At 33.8% G+C, this 22,074-nt stretch overlaps 1 protein-coding gene across 3 annotated transcripts in view; it reads left to right on the plus strand.

The window, feature by feature from the left end:
• VPS13A (vacuolar protein sorting 13 homolog A) overlaps nt 1–22,074 on the plus strand; it is a 259,530-nt gene that overhangs the window by 90,330 nt on the left and 147,126 nt on the right. For all 3 annotated transcript variants that reach the window (XM_036854831.1, XM_036854832.1, XM_036854830.1), the window contains exons 24-25: nt 20,413–20,494; nt 21,734–21,888. In XM_036854831.1, coding sequence (XP_036710726.1) covers nt 20,413–20,494; nt 21,734–21,888 — 237 coding nt within the window. The remainder of the gene's footprint in view (nt 1–20,412; nt 20,495–21,733; nt 21,889–22,074) is intronic.

Here is a 22,074-nt window from a genome sequence, read left to right on the forward strand (position 1 = left end):
AGTGTTTTACAATATTTTCTCATAGTCTGTTGTTGAGATTTTTATTTTCTTTTTAAAAAAATATTTATTTATTTTTTCTTATTAGTTATCCATTTTATACACATCAGTGTGTACATGTCAATCCCAATCTTCCAAATCATCACACCACAACCCCCACCACCCCGCCACTTCCCCCCTTGGTGTCCATACGTTTGTTCTCTACATCTGTGTCTCAATATCTGCTCTACAAACCGGTTCATCTGTACAATTTTCTAGGTTCCACATATATGCGTTAATATACAATATTTGTTTTTCTCTTTCTGACTTCCTTCACTCTGTATGACAGTCTCTAGATCCATCCACGTCTCTACAAATGGCCCAATTTCGTTCCTTTTTATGGCTTGAGTAATATTCCATTGTATATATGTACCACACCTTCTTTATCCATTCATCTGTCAATGGGCATTTAGGTTGCTTCCATGACCTGGCTATTGTAAATAGTGCTGCAGTGAACATAGGGGTGCATGTGTCTTTTTGAATTATGGTTTTCTCTGGGTATCTGCCCAGTGGTGGGCTTGCTGGGTCATATGGTAATTCTATTTTTAGTTTTTTAAGGAACCTCCATACTGTCCTCCATAGTGGCTGTATCAATTTACATTCCCACCAACAGTGCAAGAGGATTCCCTTTTCTCCACACCCTCTCCAGCATTTGTTGTTTGTAGATTTTCTGATGATAGCCATCCTAACTGGTGTGAGGTGATACCTCATTGTAGTTTTGATTTTCATTTCCCTAATAATTAGAGATGTCGAGCAAATTTTCATGTGCTTCTTGGCCATCTGTATGTCTTCTTTGGAGAAATGTCTATTTAGGTCTTCTTCCCATTTTTGGATTGGGTTGTTTGTTTTTTTAATATTGAGCTGCATGAGCTGTTAATATATTTTGGAGATTAATCCTTTGTCTGATGATTCATTTGCAAATACTTTCTCCCATTCTGAGGGTTGTCTTTTCGTCTTCTTTCTGGTTTCCTTTGCTGTGCAAAAGCTTTTAAGTATCATTAGGTCCCATTTGTTTATTTTTGTTTTTATTTCCATTACTCTAGGAGGTGGATCAAAAAAGATCTTGCTGTGATTTATGTCAAAGAGTGTTCTTCCTATTTTTCCCTCTAAGAGTTTTATAGTGCCCGGTCTTACATTTAGCTCTCTAATCCATTTTGAGTTTATTTTTGTGTATGGTGTTAGGGAGTGTTCTAATTTCATTCTTTTACATGTACCTGTCCAGTTTTCCCAGCACCACTTATTGAAGAGACTATCTTTTCTCCACTGTATATCCTTGCCTCCTTTGTCATAGATTAGTTGACCATAGGGGCGTGGGTTTATCTCTGGGCTTTCTATCCTGTTCCATTGATCTATATTTCTGTTTTTGTGCCAGTACCGTATTGTCTTGATTACCGTAGCTTTGTAGTATAGTCTGATGTCAGGGAGTCTGATTCCTCCAGCTTCGTTTTTTTCCCTCAAGACTGCTTTGGCTATTCGGGGTCTTTTGTGTCTCCATACAAATTTTAATATTTTTTGTTCTAGTCCTGGAAAAAATGCCATTGGTACTTTGATAGGGATTGCATTGAATCTGTAGATTGCTTTGGGTAGTATGGTCATTTTCACAATATTGAGTCTTCCAATCCAAGAACATTGTATATCTCTCTAACTGTTTGAATCATCTTTCATTTCTTTCATCAGTGTCTTATAATTTTCTGCATACAGGTCTTTTGTCTCCCTAAGTAGGTTTATTCCTAGGTATTTTATTCTTTTTGTTGCAGTGGTAAATGGGAGTGTTTCCTTAATTTCCCTTTCAGATTTTTCATCGTGAGTGTATACGAATGCAAGAGTTTTCTGTGCATTAATTTTGTATCCTGCAACTTTACCAAATTCATTGATTAGCTCTAGTAGTTTTCTGGTGGCATCTTTAGGATTCTCTATGTATAGTATCATGTCATCTGCAGACAGTGACAGTTTTACTTCTTCATTTCCAATTTGTATTCCTTTTATTTCTTTTTCTTCTCTGATTGCCGTGGCTAGGACTTCCAAAACTATGTTGAATAATAGTGGTGAGAGTGGACATCCTTGTCTCGTTCCTGATCTTAGAGGAAATGCTTTCAGTTTTTCACCATTGAGAATGATGTTTGCTGTGGGTTTGTCGTATATGGCCTTTATTATGTTGAAGTAAGTTCCCTCTGTGCCCACTTTCTGGAGAGTTCTTATCATAAATGGGTGTTGAATTTTGTCAAAAGCTTTTTCTGCATCTACTGAGATGATCGTATGGTTTTTATTCTTCCATTTGTTAATATGGTGTATCACATTGATTTGCGTATATTGAAGAATCCTTGCATCTCTGGGATAAATTCTACTTGATCATGGTGTATGATCCTTTTAATGTGTTGTTGGATTCTGTTTGCTAGTATCTTGTTGAGGATTTTTGCATCTATATTCATCAGTGATATTGGTCTGTAATTTTCTTTTTTTGTAGTATTTTGTTCTGGTTTTGGTATCAGGGTGATGGTGGCCTCATAGAATGGGTTTGGGAGTGTTCCTTCCTCTGCAATTTTTTGGAAGAGTTTTAGAAGGATGGGTGTTAGCTCTTCTGTAAATGTTTGATAGAATTCATCTGTGAAGCCATCTGGTCCTGGACTTTTGTTTGTTGGAAGATTTTTAATCACAGTTTCAATTTCATTACTTTTGATTGGTCTGTTCATATTTTCTATTTCTTTCTGGTTCAGTCTTGGAAGGTTATACCTTTCTAAGAATTTGTCCATTTCTTCCAGGTTGTCTATTTTATTGGCATAGAGTTGCTTGTAGCAGTCTCTAAGGACGGTTTGTATTTCTTTGGTGTCTGTTGTAACTTCTCCTTTTCATTTCTAATTTTATGGATTTGAGTCCTCTCCCTCTCTTTCTTGATGAGTCTGGCTAATGGTTTATCAATTTTGTTTATCTTCTCAAAGAACCAGCTTTTTGTTTTATTGATATTTGCTATTGTTTTCTTTGTTTCTGTTTCATTTATTTCTGCTCTGATCTTTATGATTTCTTTCCTTCTGCTAACTTTGGGTTTTATTTGTTCTTCTTTCTCTAGTTCCTTTAGGTGTAAGGTTAGATTGTTAATTTGAGATTTTTCTTGTTTCTTGATGTAGGCTTGTATAGCTATAAACTTCCCTCTTATAACTGCTTTTGCTGCATCCCCTAGGTTTTGGATCGTCGTGTTCTCATTGTCATTTGTCTCTAGGTATTTTTTGATTTCCTCTTTAATATCTTCAGTGATCTCTTGGTTATTTAGTAACGTATTTTTTAGCCTCCTTGTGTTTGTGTTTTTTACGTTTTTTTCCCCTGTAATTGATTTCTAATCTCATAGCGTTGTGCTCAGAAAAGATGCTTGATATGATTTCAGTTTTCTTAAATTTACTGAGGCTTCATTTGTGACCCAAGATGTGATCTATCCTGGAGAATGTTCCGTGCACGCTTGAGAAGAAAGTGTAATCTGCTGTTTTTGGATGGAATGTCCTATAAACATCAATTAAATTGATCTGGTCTGTTGTGTCACTTAAAGCTTGTGTTTCCGTATTAATTCTGTTTGGATGATCTGTCCATTGTTGTAAGTGAGGTGTTAAAGTCCCCCACTATTATTGTGTTACTGTCGATTTCCTCTTTTAGAGCTGTTAGGCATTGCCTTATGTATTGAGGTGGTCGTATGATGGGTGCATATATATTTATAATTGTTATATCTTCTTCTTGGATTGATCCCTTGATCATTATGTAGTGTCCTTCCTTGTCTCTTGTAACATTCTTTATTTTAAAGTCTGTTTTATCTGATATGAGTATTGCTACTCCAGCTTTCTTTTGTGTTCCATTTGCATGGAATATCTTTTTTCATCCCCTCACTTTCAGACTGTATGTGTCCCTAGGTCTGAAGTGGGTCTCTTGTAGACAGCATATATATGGGTCTTGTTTCTGTATCCATTCAGCAAGCCTGTGTCTTTTGGTTGGAGCATTTAATCCATTCACGTTTAAGGTAATTATCGATATGTGTGTTCCTATGACCATTTTCCTAATTGTTTTGGGTTTGTTTTTGTAGGTCCTTTTCTTCTCTTGTGTTTCCCACTTAGAGAAGTTCCTTTAGCATTTGTTGTAGAGATGGTTTGGTGGTGCTGAATTCTCTTAGCTTTTCCTTGTGTGTAAAGCTTTTGATTTCTCTGTCAAATCTGAATGAGATCTTTGCTGGGTAAAGTAATCTTGGTTGTAGGTTCTTACCTTTCATCACTTTAAGTATATCATGCCCCTCCCTTCTGGCTTGTAGAGATTCTGCTGAGAAATCAGCTGTTAACCTTATGGGAGTTCCCTTGTATGTTATTTGTCATTTTTCCCTTGCTGCTTTCAGTAATTTTTCTTTGTCTTTAATTTTTGCCAATTTGATTACTATGTGTCTCGGCGTGTTTCTCTTTGGGTTTATCCTCCCTGGGACTCTCTGTGCTTCCTGGACTTGGGTGGCTATTTCCCTTCCCATGTTAGGGAAGTTTTCGACTATAATCTCTTCAGATATTTTCTCGGGTCCTTTCTCTCTCTCTTCTCCTTCTGGGACCCTATAATGCGAATGTTGTTGCGTTTAATGTTGCCCCTGAGGTCTCTTAGGCTGTCTTCATTTCTTTTCATTCTTTTTCTTTATTCTGTTCTGCAGCAGTGAATTCCACCATTCTGTCTTTCAGGTCACTTATCTGTTCTTCTGCCTCAGTTATTCTGCTATTGATTCTTTCTAGTGTATTTTTCATTTCACTTATTGTATTGTTCATCTCTGTTTGTTTGTTCTTTAATTCCTCTAGATCTTTGTTCAACATTTCTTGCATCTTCTCGATCTTTGCCTCCATTCTTTTTCCGAGGTCCTGGATCATCTTCACTATGATTATTCTGAATTCTCTTTCTGGAATATTGCCTATCTCCATTTCATTTAGTTGTTTTTCTGGGGTTTTATCTTGTTCCTTCATCTCGTACATAGCCCTCTTCCTTTTCATCTTGTCTCTCTTTGTGTGAATGTGGTTGTTGTTCCACAGGCTGCAGGATGGTAGTTCTTGCTTCTGCTGAGATTTTTATTTTCTTAACAGTCTTTTTGAAGAGCAGAGGTTTTAAGTTTTGATGAAATCCAGTTTATCAGTATTTTCTCTTACGGATGAAGCTTTTTATGTCATATCTCTGAAATCTTTGCCAAACACGAGGTCAGAAAGATTTTCTCCTGTGTTTGATTCTAGAAATTTTCTAGTTTTAGGTTTTATATTAAGTTCTGTCAGACTTTTTGTGTTAATGTTTTAAAATGGTGTACCTGATGAGTGATCATTCTGTCTTTACATTTGTAATAGTGGCTATTTCCGTTTCACTTGTTGAAAAGACTGTCCTTCTCCGTTGAGTTGAGTCTGTTTCTGACTCTGTTCTTCTCCAGAGATTTTTGTGTCTCCTCCTTTGATCTGTGTCTATACTTTCACTGATACCATACTATTTTATTTCTGTATACATGGTAAGTCTTTATTTAATCCTCTTCTTCAGGATGTTAAGGAGAATTTCTGTGACAATCTTGAGTCTGCTTCTCCCACCAGCTTTATGCTATGCTGAGAGCACCTCTAAGTCCTTTTAGAGGTATATTGCCTTTTATACTTTCATTTATTTATTTTTCTTCTTAAGCTTTCTTTACGTTTTAGAAAAAGTACTGTGTGACTGTTTATTTTTCCCTTAGTTATCAGCAGTGCCTGAGAGGACTCTTCCTTCCTCTCTGGGCTTAATCTCTCCTGTGTATCAAGAGAGTCTCAGGCACATGACCTGTACTAGATCATGTTCCTTTTTAAAATCAAATGCATATATAAAATTAGGCAGAGAATAACTATTTAATATATCTCCTTTTACTGAGTATCTGTTATGTGCCTGGCCACACATTTGGCAAAGGATTTTTCTCTAATGGTATCAATTATTTATATACTCTAGATTTTTGCATATTTTATCTTTAATCCTTATCACAATTCAGCAAGTTAGATGTTACAGTCATTATTTTGCCCAGGAAAATAGACTCTTTTAAGAGGTTAAATATTATGCCTAAGATCATATAGTTTGTAAATAGCTTACTGAGCCAAATTTGAATTCAGGTTTCTTTTTTCTTTCCTCCCTTTTTAAAACAAATATACAGCTGATGTTCTTCCTGCTATTATCATGCTGGTTTCTGTATAGATGACTGCCTAATCTGAAGGTACTCTGCTTTCTCTTTTTTCCAAGTTTCCTAAGAAGGTTCAGTACCAAACAGTAGATCTTAAGTAAAAGTTTTGATTTAACTTGAAGTGGTTTTACAGGTCAGATCAAAAAAAATTTTTTAAACAAAGAATTGCCCCTACATGAATGCTTGTTTGGCTTGTCTCAAAAACAAAGTTTCAGACACAAACTTTTAACCCCTGAATATCTTTTGAAGCTGGATGTTCTTTTTCACTTTCTGCAATAGATGTTTTAAAAAAATTTCATTTCAGCTTTATTGAGGTATAATTGACAAATAAAACCGTAAAGTATTTAACATGTACACTGTGGTGATTTGATATATGTATACATTGTGAAAGGATTTCCCCTATCTAGTTAACTAACACATCCCAATACCTCACATAGTTATCTTTTTGTTTGTTTGTTTTGGTGTGAACATTTCACCATTTCATTTGATGAGCAAATTTCAATTACACAACATAGTGTTGTCAACTATAGTCACTATGTTTTACACTAGATCCTGAGACCTTATTTATCTTATAGCTGAAAGTTTGTACCCTTTTACCAACTTCTCCCTATATTCCCCACCATCCTCCAGCCCCTGGAAACCACGTTTCTACTCTCTGTGTCTATGAGTTTGACTTTCTTTGTCTTTTAGATTCCACATGTAAGTGATTCCATGCAGCATTTGTTTTTCTCAGTCCAGCTTATTTCGCTTAGCATAGTGCTCTCAAGGTCCATCTATGTTGTCACAAATGGCAGGATTTCCTTCTTTCCCATGGCTGAACGATATTCCATTGTATACCTATACCACATCATTATCCATTCATCTGTTTGATGGACACTTAGGTTGTTTCCACATCTTGGCTATTGTGAATAATGCTGCATTGCACATGGGAGTGCAGATACCTATTCAATATCCTGTTTTCATTTCTTTGGGATAAACCAGGGACGTGAGATTGCTGGATCATATGGTAGTTTCTAGTTTTAATTTTTTTATGGAACCTCCATACTGTTTTCCATAGTGGCTGCAGCAGTTTACACTCCCAGCAGTGGTGCATAAGAGTTCCCTTCTCTCCACATCCTCGCCATCACTTGTTATCTCATCTTTTTGGTGATAGCCATTTGATGATAGGTGTAAGGTGATACCTCCTTGTGGTTTTGATTTGCATTTCTCTGAAAACTAGTGAGTTGAGTTCCTTTTCATGTACTTGTTGGCCATCTGTATGTCTTCTTTGGAAAAATGTCTATTCTGCCTGTTTTTAATTGAATGATTATTATTATCATTATTTTGCTGAGTTGTGTGAGTTCTTCATGTATTTGGGATATTAACCCTTTCTCACATATACGATGTGCAAATATTTTCTCCCATTCCGTATGTTACCTCTTCATTTTTGGTTGATGGTTTCCTTTCCTGTGCAGAAGCTTTTAATTAATTAATTAATTAATTAATTAATTTGTTTTTAAAATTTTTGTTGAAGTATAGTTGATTTGCAATGTTGTGTTAATTTCTGCTGTACAGCAGAGAGGTTCAGTTATACATACATATATTCTTTTTCATATTCTTTTCCATTATGGTTTACCACAGTATATTGCATACAGTTCCCAGTAGGACCTTGTTGTTTATCCATCCTATATATAATAGTTTGCGTCTGCTAATCCCAAACTCTCAATCCTTCCCTCACCCACCCCCTCCCCCTTGGCAACCACAAATCTATTCTCTATATCTGTGAGTCTGATTTGTTTCATAGATATGTTCATTTGTGTCATATTTGAGATTCCACTTATGTGATATCATGTGATATTTGTCTTTCTCTGACTTAGTTTACTTGGTATGATCATTTCTTGGTCCATCCATATTGCTGCAAATGGCATTATTTCATTCTTTTTTATGGCCGAGTAATATTGCATTGTATATATATCCACATCTTCTTTATCCATTCATATGTTGATGGACATTTAAGTTGTTTTCATGTCTTGGCTGTTGTAAACAGTGCTTTTGTGAACATAGGGGTGCCTGTATCTTTTCAAATTATAGTTTTGTCTGGGTATATGCCCAGGAGTGGGATTGCTGGATCATATGATAACTCTATTTTTAGTTTTTTTTTTTTTGTTTTTTTTTTTTTTAGTTTTAGTTTTTTGAGGAATCTTCATACTGTTTTCCATAGTGGCTGCACCAATTTGCATTCCCACCAACAGTGTAGGAGGGGAAGCTTTTTAGCTCAATGTAGGCCTTTTTGTTCATTTTTGCTTTTATTGCCTTTGCTTTTGGTGTCAAATCAAAAAAATCATCTCCAAAACCTGTGTCATGGAGCTTACCACCTATGTTTTCTTCCAAGAGTTTTATAGTTTCAGGTCTTACATTCACATCTTTAATCCATTATGAGTTAATTTCTGTTTATGGTGTAAGGTAGTAGTCCATTTTCATTCTTCTGATGTGGCTGTTCAGTTTTACCAGCACCATTCATTGAAGAGACTATCCTTTCCTCAATGTATATTCCTGGCTCCTTTGTCAAAAATTAAGTGACCATAGGTGTGTGGGTTTATTTCTGGGCTCTCTATCCTGTTCCACTGACGTATGTGTCTGTTTTTATGCCAGTGCCATACTATCTTGATTAGTATAGCTTTGTAACATAGTTAGAAATCAGAGAGCATGATGCCTCCAACTTTGTTCTTTCCCAAGATTGCTTTGGCTGTTTGGGGTCTCTTGTGGTTCCATACAAACTTTAGGATTGTTTTTTCTATTTCTGTGAAAAATGTCATTGGAATATTGGTGGGAATTGCATTGAATCTGCATGTTGCTTTGGGTAGTATGGGCATTTTCATAGTATTAATTATTCCAATTCATGAGCACTGACTATCTTTCCGTGTATTTGTGTCCTCTTCAGTTTCTTTCATTAGTGTCTTATAGTTTTCAGTGTACAGGTCGTTCACCTCCTTGGTTAAGTTTATTTCTAGGTATTTTATTCTTTTTGATACAATTGTAAATGGTAAGTCTTTTGTAACCAGGTAGGACGTGACCTCCAACTTGTTTGCTTTTCTAAAATGGTTTTGACTAATTTTTTGCGTTCTCTGTAACTTTATGAATCACCTCTTTAATTTTTATAAGAAAATTCTGCTTGGATTTTGATTGGGATTATATTATCAATTTGGGGAGAATTGACATTTTAACTGTATTGAATTTTTCATTTCACTAATATGATGTATCTCTTCATTTATTTAGGTCTTTTAAAGTTTTTTATCTTTGTTTTATAGTTTAAGCATACTTTTGCTACACATATTCTGCTATTGTTATGGACTGACTTGTGTCCTCCCAAAGTCCATATGTTGAAAGCTTAATGACTGTATTTGGAGATGGGGCCTTTAAAGAGGTGATTAACTTAATATGAGGCCGTTAGAATAGGCCCTTATCCAGTCTGACTGGCATCTTTATAAATAGGAAATTTGGACACAGAAAAAGACAGGAGAAATGCACATGCACAAAGGAAAGACCATGTGAGGGCAGAGCAAAAAGGTGGATATCTGCAAGCCTATGTGAGAGCCTCAGGTTAAACCAGTCATGTCAGCACCTTTTATTTTGGACTTTTTAGCCTCTAGAACTGTGAGAAAATAAATTTCTGTTGTTTAAGCCTCCCAGTCTGTGGCCTTTTGTTATGGCAGCCCTAGCAAACCAATACAGATTTTGGTACCAGAAAGTGAGGAATTCCTGTAACATATTTAAATATGGGGTAGTGGCTTTAGAATTGGATAATGGGTAGAGGCTGGAAGAGTTTTGAGGCAAGGTGATCCTTGCTATAAAGTAGCAAAGAATTTGACTGAAATGCTTTCTAATATTTTGTGGCAAGTAGGTCTTACAAGTGATGAACATGGATATTTAATTGAGGAGGTTTCTAAACAGAATGTTGAAGACACGGTCTTGTTTTTTCTAATTGCTAATAGTAAAATGGGAAAGGAGGGATACATTTTGAAGAAGAAATTGTTAAGCAAAAAGGAACCAGAACTTACAGATTTGGAAAATGCTCAGCCTATCCATATTGCAAAAAATGAGAAAGTGTGTTAATGGAGAGAACAGCAGGGTGTTACTGCACAAGCATTTGATAAAAAGACTAAGGTTTTGACTCATAGATTCAATCCATCATCTCAGCAGAAGCCAGGAATAGAGATGGGATTTCTGATCTTTTACATTAAAAAATATAAAACTAAAATATAAATTTAAAAATGGAAAAACCTGACCTTTGGACCATAAAATGGTCTGTCTTGGTGAATATTCCATGTGCATTTGAAAAGAATGTATTTTGTTGTTGTTGTTGGGTTAAGTGTTCTATAAATGTCACTTAGTATAATTAGATTGGTAGTGTTGTTTCGGTCTTCTGTATCTTATTGACTTACTGTTTGTCAGTTAATGAGAGAGGAATATTGATGTCTCCAATTATAGTTGTGGATTTTTCCACTCGCCTTTCATTTTTGCCAGTTTTTACTTTATGTATTTTAAAGCTTTTTTTGTTGAGTATGTATGTGTTTAGGATTGTTACTTTGCCTTGCTAATCCTTTTTTACTTTGTAATATCTCTTACTATTCTTAGTGATATTCCTTTTTCTGAAGTCTATTGTATCTGATATTAATATGGTCACTCTGGCTTTCTTTTTTCTTTCTGTAGAATTCTATTTTCTAATTGTTTAAAATTTTAAATTGAGGTAAAATTCACATAACTTTAACAAAGTGTGCAATTCAATCGAATTTTGTTTTATTCACAATGATGTGTGACCTAATACTAAAACATTTCCATCATCCTAAAGAAAACCTTGCATCTGTTAAGTAATTATTCTCTATTCACCCTCCACTCCACAAGCCCCTAGCATCCACCAGTCTGCTTTATTTTTTTCTGTGGATTTACATATTCTGGATATTTCATATCAGTAGATTTATAAAATATGTAAACTTTTGTGTCTTCTTTCACTTAGCATGATCTTTTTGAGGTTCATCTGTCTTGTAGCATGTGTCAGTATTTCATTCCTGTATATGTATATACACACACACATATAAATATATAAAATGGAATATTTTATATGGATATAAATATATAAAATGGAATATACACATGTAAAATGTGGCATATATGTGGCATAAATGCCACCTTTTATTTATACATTCATGCATTGATGGACATTTGGATTTTTTTCACCTTTTACCTATAACGAAAAGTATTGCTATGGACATTTGTGCGTATTTGTTTGCATCCTTGTTTTATGCTCTTTTGGATGTATATATGTAAGAGTGTAATTGCAGGGTCATGTGATAATTCTATGTTTAATGTAAAGCTACCAGACTGGAGGAACCACTAAATTGTTCTCCACAGCAGCTGTATAATTTTACATTCCCACTAGCAATGTATGAGTGTTCCAGTTTATCAACATCCTCACCTGCAGTTGTTATTTTCCCTTTTTTGATTATAGCCATCCTAGTGGGTGTAAAGGGATATTGAATTGTGGTTCTGATTTGCAGTTCACTAACAACTGATAATGTTGAGCATCTTTTCAAATGCTTGCTGACCACTTTTTAAAAATCTTCCTTGGTGAAATGTTTTTTCCTGTCCTTTGTCCATATTTCAGTTGGATTGTTTTCCTTTTGTTGTTGAGTTATAAGTTTTTTACTCTGGATAATCACTGTTATCAGATATATGATTTGCTAACATTTTCTTTCATTCTGTGGGTTGCCATTTCCCTTTTTTAAAAAAATATTTATTTATTTTTATTTTGGCTACTCTGGGTCTTTGTTGCGGCACGCGGGATCTTCGTTGCAGCATGCGGGCTCTTAGTTGCGACATACATGTGGGATCTAGTTCCCCAACCAGGGATCAAACCCGGGCCCCCTGCACTGGCGGTGTGGAGTCTTACCCACTGGACCACCAGGAAAGTCCCTGCTATTTCCCTTTCTTGATAATATCCTTTGATGTGTAAAAGTTTTTAATTTTGAAGTCAATTTATTTTTTTCTTTTGTTGCTTGGTGTCATATTTAAGAATCTATTTCCAAATTCAAGATCATATAGTTTTCTCCTCCTTTTCTTCTATAATTTCATGCTTTGAGCTCTTATATTTAAGTTGTTGATCCATTTTGAGTTAATTATTGAATACAGTGTGAGGTACAGTACCAAACATTCTTTTCATGTTGAAATATCAACTATGTTATATATCAAATGTCTCTGTGTCATTTGTTAAAGAGACTCTTCTTTCTTCATTGAGTGGACTTGGCACCATTATCAAAAATCATTTGGTCTTAGTTGTATAGATTTATATCTGTACTCTCGGTTCTATTCCATTGGTCAGTGAATATGTCAACATGTCAATATGCCAGTACCACAGTGTTTCAGTTACTGTAGCTTTGTACTAAGTTTTGATATTGGTAGATGTGAATCCTCTGATTTTGTCCTATATCATGATTGCTGTAGTTATTCAGGCACCTGCAATTTCATATGAATTTGTGGATTGGCTTTTCCATTTCTGCAAAAAAAAATGCAATTGGCATTTTGTTTGAGATCACACTGAATTTGTAGATCACTTTGGTTAGTGTTTCCATGTTAAAAATATTAAGTCTCCAAGTCCATTAACACAGGATGTCTTTCCATTCACTCACATCTTTGATATTTTTAGAAATTTGTTGTAATTTTCAGTGTACAAGTTTTTCAGTTCCTTGCTGTATATTTTTCCTAGATAATTTATTCTTTTTGATGCTGTTATAAATGGAATTATTTCCTAAATTTCCATTTTCGTTCATTGCTGGTACATCAAAACAACAGATTTTTATGTTAATCTGGTACCCTGCAACTTTGCTGAATTAATTTTTTAGCATTAGCAGTTTTTGTGGATTCTCTGGGATTTTCTCTATTTAGTATCATGTCATCTGAGAATAGATATAGTTTAATTTCTTTTCAATTTGGAAACCTTTATTACTTTTCCTTAAGTAATTGCTCTGGCTAGAACTTCAGTAAATACGGGATAGCATTAATAAAAGAGAGCGTCCTTGCCTCTTTTCCTGATCTTAGTGGGAAAGCTTTCAGTTTTTCACCACTGAGTATGATATTTAGCTTGGAGGTATTCATAAATGCTCATTACCATGTTGAGGAAGTTCTCCTCTACATGTATATTTTTCTGTGTTTTTATCATGAAATGGTGGTGAATTTTGTCAAATGTTTTTTCTGCCTCAGTTGGGATATCATCCGGGCTTTCATCTTTCACTCTATTAATGTGGTGTTTTATAGTAATTATTTTTTTATGTTGAGTTACCTTTGGTTTCCTAGAATAGATTCTATTTGGTTATGATATAATAACCCTTTTAACAGTCTTTTGGATTTGGTTACTAGTATTTTGTTAAGGATTTTTGCATCTATATTCATAAGTTATATTAGTCTATAACTTTTTTGTGTGCTGTATTTGCTTGGCTTTGTTATCAGGCCTGAGAGACTGGGTTAGGGATGTTCTCTTCCATTTATTTGAAAAGGAAGGTTTTAATTCTTCATTAAATGGTGGTAAACTTTGACACTGAAGCCTTATGACCTTTCTTGGTAGAGTTTTGGTTACTGATTCAGTCTCTTGTTATAAGTCTGTTCAGTGTTTGTTTTTGAGTCAGTTTAGGTAATTCGTGTCTTTCTAGGAATTTGTCTATTTCATCTAGGTTATCCAATTTGTGGGCCTACAATTTTTCATAGTATTCTTTACAGTCCTTTTTATTTCTGTAAATTTGGCTGCAGTGACTTCAATTTGATTTCTGATTTTAGTTAGTTATGTCTTTTCTTTTAGTCTCAGTCTAGCTGAAGGTTTGTCAGTTTTGTTGATTTTGTCAATTGTCAAGTTTTGATTTTGTTAATTCTGTTGTTTTTCTCTTCACTATTTCATTTATCTGCTCTAATCTTTATATTTCTTTACCTTTGCTAGCTTTGTGTTTAGGTCAATCATTTTCTAGCTCCTTGAAGTATAAAGTGAAGTTATTGATTTAAAAATCTGTCTTCTGTTTTAATGTATGCTTTTATAGCAGTACATTTCCCTTTGAGCACTGATTTCAAAGTATCTCATATTTTTTCGTATGATGTCATTTCATTTTCCTTTATCTCAAAGTATTTGTATATTTTCTTCGTATTTCTTCTTTGATCCATTGATTTTTTGAAAGTTTTCTTTAATTTCTGTATATTTGTGAATTTTCCACTTTCCCTTCTGTTGTTGATTTCTAGCTTGGATTGTGGTTGGAGAAGACACTTCATATGATTTCACTCTTTAAAAAAATTTTGACACTTGTTTTGTGGCCTGCCACATGGTCAATCCTGGAAAATGTTCTACATGTACTTAGGAAGAATGTATATTCTGCTGTTGTTGGCTGGATTGCTCTGTGTATGTCTGTTATGTCTAGTTGGTGTATGGTGTTGTTCAAGTTCTATATTTATTGATTGATCCTCTGACTAGATATTCTATTCTTTATTGAAAGTGGGCATAATTGAAGTTTCCAGCTATTATTGTGGAACTTTCTGTTTCTCCTATTTTGTCATTGTTTTGTTAACATATTTTGGGACTCTATTTTTTGGTGTATATATGTTTATAATTGTTCTGTCTTCCTAATGAACTATCCCTTTTGTTATATATGATGACCTTTTTGTCTTTTGTTACAATTTTTTTTTAACGTCTTTGGTAGAAATTAGTATAACCACCTCTGTTGTGATTACTGTTTTCATAGAATATCTTTTTCCATCCTTTCACTGTATTTGGATCTAAAGGGAGTCTCTTGTAGACAGCGTATAGTTGGGTCATATTTTCTCTTATCCATTTTGCCTTTTGATTGGATGGTTCAGTCCATTGACATTTAAAGTAATTACTGATTATGAAAGACGTACTTCTGCCATTTTTCTATTTGTTTTCTGTGTATCTTATACTTTTTGTGTTACATTTTCTCTATTAATACCTTTCTTATTGCTTAATTGATTTTTTTTGGAGTGAACCATTTTGAATCCTTTCTAATTTCTCTGTATATACTTTTATTTCTCTTTATTTTTTTAAGATTTTATTTTTTGATGTGGACCATTTTTTAAAGTCTTTATTGAATTTATTACAATATTGCTTCTGTTTGATGTTTTGGTTTTCTGGCCACGAGGCATGTGGGATCTTAGCTCCCTGACCAGGGATCGAACCCACACCCCCTGCATTTGGAAGGCAAAGTCTTAACCACTGGACAACCAGGGAAATCCCAGTATATGCTTTTAGATATATATTTTTTATGGTGACTATGTCAATTACATTTAACATTCTAGATTTATAAAATTGTGTTTTGGATTGATACCAACTGAACCTCAGTAGCACACAAAAACTCTTTTCTGGGACTTTCCTGGCAGTCCAGTGGTTAAGACTTCACCTTCCAATGCAAGGGGTGCAGGTTTGATCCCTGGTTGGGGAGCTAAGATCTCACATGCCTTGTGGCCAGAAAACCAAAACATAAAACAGAAGCAATATTGTAACAAATTCAGTAAAGACTAAAAAAATGGTCCACATCAAAAAAACAAAACAAAACAGAAAACAAACAAAAATTAAAAAAAAAAAACTCTTTTCTAGTACAGCTCTGTACTCCCCCCATTAAGGTGGTGTTGTCACAAGTTGCATCTTGTACATTGTGTGCTCAGTAATGTCATTATGTTTATTTTTATGTTTTTCTTTAAAGTGTACAGGAAATAAAAAGAGTGGTTTTGAACTAAAAATACAATACCTCATTTATTTACCCATGTATTTATCTTTACTGAAGATTTCTTTTCCTTTATATAGCTTTGAGTCACTATCTAGTATTCTTTTCCTTCAACCTAAAAGGACTTGGGCATTTCTTGTTGGGCAAGTATAGTGGTGACACACTCCTTCTGCTGTTGTTTGTCTGGAAATATCTTAATTTTTCTTTCATTATGAAGGACAGTTTTGCCAGACATACAAATCTTGGCTGACTTTCCTTTCAGCATGTTAAATATGACTTTCCATTACCTTTTGACCTTCATGGTTTCTGCTGAGCAGTTAGCTGTTAATTAATTGATGAGTCCTAATATGTGGCAACTTGCTTCTCTTGCTTTCATTTTTCTTACTCTGTCTTTCAACTGTTTGATTATAATATGTTTTGGTGTTGATCTCTTTGAGTGTATGTTACTTTGAGGTCATTGAATTTGGATTTTTTAGATTCATGTCTTTCATCAAATTTGGGGACATTTTTGGCTGTTTTTTTCAAATAGTCTTTCTAGCGCTTTCTCTTTCTTGTCTTCTGCTGGGATTCACATAATGCATATATTGACTCACTTTGTGGTGTCCCACAGGTCCCTTAGGTTGTGTTCACTTTTCTTTATCTTTTTTTTAATAATTTTGACTGATCTGTCTTCATGTTCACTGATTGTTCTGCTAGCTCAACTCTGCTATTGAAATTCTCTAATGAATTTTTCTTTCAGTTATTTTACTTTTCAGGTCTAGAATTTGTTTGATTTCTTTTTATAATTTCTACCTCTTTATTGATATTTTCCATTTGTTGTGATGTTATTTGCCTGGTTTCCTTTAGCTCTTTCTCAGTGGTTCTTTTTAGCTCTCTGAGCACGTTTAAGACAGTTAATTTAAAGTTTCTGGATTTTTTTTTTTTTTCAGTAAGTCTAATGCCTGTGCTCATTCCTGAACTATTTCTGCTAATTTACTGTGTGCATGGGCCACACTTCATTTCTTTGCATGTGTTATTCTGCTGTTTTAACCAGATAGAGAAATTATGAGAAAATACAGACCTATGTATTCATTAACGTAGATTCTAAAATACTTAGCAAATATTACAATCAAATAGTGTGATATTTTTAAAACATAATACACTAAAATACCAAATGCATTTATCCCAGGGCAGCAAAAATGGTTCACCAATCAATGTTATTAAGCACATTTCATTGAATAAAGGATAACAAATGTGTGATTATCTCAATAGAAAAGGAAAAAACATTGACAAAATCCAACAACCTTTCATGATAAAACTCCTAACAAACTGGGAATATAAGGAAGCCCCATCAGTCTAGGAAAAACCTATAGCTAATATCATGTTTAATTTGAAAAAGACTGAATGCTTTCCCTGTAATATCAAATAATAGTGCAAGATGGCCTTTCCTTTTTTTTTTTTTTTTTTTACTACTTCTATTCAAATTCATACTGAAGGTTCTAGCTTCTGCAGTAACTCAAGACAAATAAAGACAGGATGGAAATGAAAAAGTAAAACTATCTTTATTTACAGGTGACATGATCATTTATGCAGGAAGTCCTAAGGAATGTAGAAAAATACCACTAGTAATAGTGAATTTGTCAAGATTGCAGGTTATATCATCAATGTAAATAATAAGCTGTTTCTAAAAATGAAATTAAGAAAAATGTTCCATTCATAATAGCATTAAAAAGAGTTAAATACTTAGGAAAAATTTAACAAAAGAAATACAGGTCATTTATATCTAAAACTACAGAACATTTCTGAAAATAATTGATCATGACCTAAGTAAGTGGAGTGATGTACATAGTTAAGGATTGGAGGACTGACGGTATTAAAATGACAGTTCTCTCAAAACTGTATAGATTTCTCACAACCCCAATCAAAATACCAAATTTTTCTTCTGGAAGTTAACAAGCTTATTATAATGTATATATGGAAATGCAAAGGACATATATTAGCCCAAAAAATTTTGGATAAGAATAACATTGGAGGGTTTCTAATTCTTGATTTCAAGGCTTATTTTATAGCTACTTTATTCAAGAAAGTGTTGTATTGGCATAAGAATAGACATAAAGATAACTGAAGTAGAACAGAATCCAGAAATAAATTCACAATATAATATATGGTTAATATGTATTTTATTTCTTACAAAGGTACCAGTGCAACTAAGTGGGGGTAGGATAGTCTTTTCAACAATGGTTCTAAAATAATTAGATTTCCATGTGGGGAAAAAAGTGAACATCAATCTGTACCATGTACCATACATGGAATTTAACTTAAAATGCAACATAGACTTAAATGTAAATGCCCAAAGGTGTAAAGTTTCTTTAACAAAAAACATAGGAGAAAATCTTTGAACTCTTGTGGTGGGTAAAGATATCTTGGGATAAAAAAGCACAAACACAGAAGAAAAAAATAAATTACACTTCACAGAAATTAAAAATTTCTGCCTTTTGAAAGACATTGTTAATAATGAAAAAGGTTCACCATCCAACTGGGAAAAATACTTGGAACACATACAATTTACAGAAGACTTTATCCAAAATATAAAAGGAGACCAAGTATCCAATAAGAAATGGGCAAACAGACATATGAAAAGGTGTTCAATTTTATTACTCATCAGGAAGATACAAAACAAAATCTTTTTTTTTTTTCCTTCCAAGATTTTTTTTTTTAAAACTTTGGGTTTATTTATTTATTTATTTATTTATTTATTTTTGCTGTGTTGGGTCTTCGTTTCTGTGCGAGGGCTTTCTCTAGTTGCGGCAAGTGGGGGCCACTCTTCATCGCGGTGCGCAGGCCTCTCACTGTCGTGGCCTCTCTTGTTGTGCAGCACAGGCTCCAGACGCGCAGGCTCAGTAATTGTGGCTCACGGGCCTAGTTGCTCCGCGGCATGTGGGATCTTCCCAGACCAGGGCTCGAACCCGTGTCCCCTGCATCGGCAGGCAGATTCTCAACCACTGCGCCACCAGGGAAGCCCCAAAATCATTTTTTAATGAATGTCATTGTAAAAACTTTCAGAACATTAAAAATTGAAATTGGGGCATTATAGTTGTTACTTTTTGGAGGTATGCCTGGTGATTGAGGAGCATGAGGGAGGTTTCTGAGTTGCTGGTAATGTTCTGTTCCTGGATCTGGATTTTGGGTGCATGGGTGTGTTTTCTTTTTGAAATTTAGTTTTATTTATACTTACAGTTCTGTACTCAGATGTAGTAGATTATATTTCAATAATAATGTTTCTCCCAAATGAATAGGATTCAGAGAAGGACAAACACAACCTATGAACCTGTGACATGATGTGTAACTATTATGTTTGTGAAATTCTAATTAAAACTAGGGTGAAAATGCCAGTGAGATTGGCAACATTTAAAACGTCTGAAAGCACTAAGTATTAATGAGGAAATGGAGCCATACAAACTCTGATCTACTGCTGATATCATGTAATGCCTTGTAAACACTTGTGAAAACATGTTTGTAGTACTTACTAAGGTGAACATATGAAATTCCACTCTTTGATATATACACCATAGAAAATCTTGCATTTGAGCACCTATGTTCAAGGATTCCTATAGTGGCAAAGTGAATAAAAGCAAAAATCTGTAAACAACACAAATATTTAGCAACAGTGTAATGGACAAATAAGTAGTGGTTTATTCATCAATGTATAGCAGTGAGAATGGGTAAACTATCAATATGGATAAAATTTAAAGAATATTTTGTTGAAGAAGAACATCACAGGAAAATGTATGCAGTGTTATTGGTTTTTTCTAAGTTTAGAAAGGAACAGGTTAAACAATGTATTACTTAGAGAATCAGTCATAGGAGGTTAAAAACAAGTAAATAAATGAAAGTAAATCAATTTTAGGGAATATGATCAAGAAAGGAGCACATAAGATGCTTCTAGGTAAGGGTATAGTACTATTTTGTTTTTTGGCCTGGATGGAAGATTAGGGGTGTCTTTTATTGTTATCATTTTCAACTGCATTATATGTGTTTCGTATGCTGTATTTTGCAGAACAGTAAAAAGTAAATTTACTAAAATATCTTTAAAAAGTTAAAAATGAAACTGCAAGCTCCCCAACTACAGAGGCTTTAAATTTTGAGACTTTTGGTTGTTTCTCATAGATGCCCTAGAGGTGGCTTCCCTTATTTAGTAAGATGTTAAGATACATCTAAGATCTCTTCTTATGCAAACTCTGTCAACAAGGAAATGATTATAACAGTTCTGCAATTTATATGCAGCCTTGAAATTGTAAAAGCACTTCTTTAAATCTACATTTTACAGATTAACTTTCTAATTCAGGCTGGATTCTTTTCCAGTTAATTCAGATTGAGGGGTGTGTGTGTGTGTGTGTGTGTGTGTTGTCAGAATTGTCTTAGAACTTATAATAAAAGTCTGTGTGCTAACTGACAGTGAATTAACTTTTCTTCCAGATTCAAAGATCCACTTCTTTGGGAACATCACAGATTTCACAGAAAAAGTTTCCTCTTTTGGAAATTCCATGTGTTGAAGATGGTAAAATGAAACTACTTTAGGAAATTTTCCTTGTTATAAATATATTATGAAAAAAATTCATTTTGAGACCACATAAAAAATTTCAGGCAATAGCAGATATTTGCATATTATCCAGAAAATTTCACTAAAATTCCTTTAAAACAGTATAATTTGGATGTTCCTTAAAGTTGCTTTTGCAGTGGGATTTTTTTGGTATATAAAAGTTGAACCCCATAATCACAAGGACCACTAGCAAGTTAATCATCTTTATCCTGTTGTGATCTAAGAGACCCCATGAAACTTTGTGTCTAATTTATAATGTGTTACTTAGCTTTTGGAGATCTTCATTATAGTAATTTTTTTTTTTTTTACTTTTTACATTTCCTTTTTTGTTATTAAAGGGAAAAAAAATCAAGCCTTAATACCTACATTAACGTAGGAAAACTGGTAAATACTTTGTTGTGAAATATATGCTTTTTTGGCCACATTAGAAAGAAAAATAAATGTATTTTTCTATTTTTAAGACTTTAAAAATTCTAAATGTTAAATAACAGAAATTGCCATGTTGATCCTTAGTTTTCTAGAGAATGTTTTCCTTTCTGTGTAGTGACCAGGGTGGGTGGGGAGGGGGAGGAAATGTTGTTTGTGAGATCATCTACCCTAAAATTCAATTTTATGTTCTTAGGGATATACTTAGATGGTTTTAGTTTCCTTTAAACCTTCTTTTAATGGTTTTACTAGATTTTGGGTCCTTTTAAATAGCATGTTGTAAAAATTTACTATCATATATATATTCCTATATAGTCATACATATGTGAAGTACTGCTTGATCTTAGTTTCTCCATTCAAACTTTAGGACCTGCCTTCTGCTTTTAATATTGTAGAGTTTGTAACTAAGTCCTGTTTTGCTGTCCAGGTAGAGTGAGCATATTAGTGTGTTCCTTTGAGTATTCATCATGTATGTAATAATTGGCATTGGCATTTGGTATGAAATTTTCTTTAGCAGTTTTTAGTATTGTGATTTTAAAGATGATGTTCATTAAGCTAAAGATTGTATTTTGTAATTTTCCATACATTTTGTCGTTAAGAATGTTATTTTTTCACATGTAATCTCTATATTCTTTTCTATTTATTTTCAACCTTACATTCAATTTTTTGAAATAGTGTTTTAGTGTTCATATTTATTTCAGAAAAATTATTAGAATGTTATTATTAAATCAGTCATTTTGATTATTGACTTAAATGTTCTATGGTATTTAGATTCAGATGAGGAGTTTTTTGATGCCCCATCTAGTCCCTTGGAAGAGCCTCTTCAACCTCCATCTAGAGTTAAAAGTCCTCAACAAAAAAAGCTTCAAAAGCCAGATTGTTCAAAAAATATGACTGAGTATAAAATAAGATTTGAAGTGCCAGAGGTATGCATTGTATGTACTATGGTAAAATTAATATGGCTTATTTAAATTGTCAGTCATTTCTACTATTCACAGCTCATTTATATAGTCTCATTACTAATAGACAGTGTTGTTTTCATCCTATTTAAGTTCAATCCAGATGTTACTTTGTGGTTCTCCCTCCCCCTTCTTTGAAGATTAATTTCCTTA

Source organism: Balaenoptera musculus, chromosome 6, assembly GCF_009873245.2.
Source record: "Balaenoptera musculus isolate JJ_BM4_2016_0621 chromosome 6, mBalMus1.pri.v3, whole genome shotgun sequence".
NCBI classification, from domain to species: Eukaryota; Metazoa; Chordata; class Mammalia; order Artiodactyla; family Balaenopteridae; genus Balaenoptera; species Balaenoptera musculus.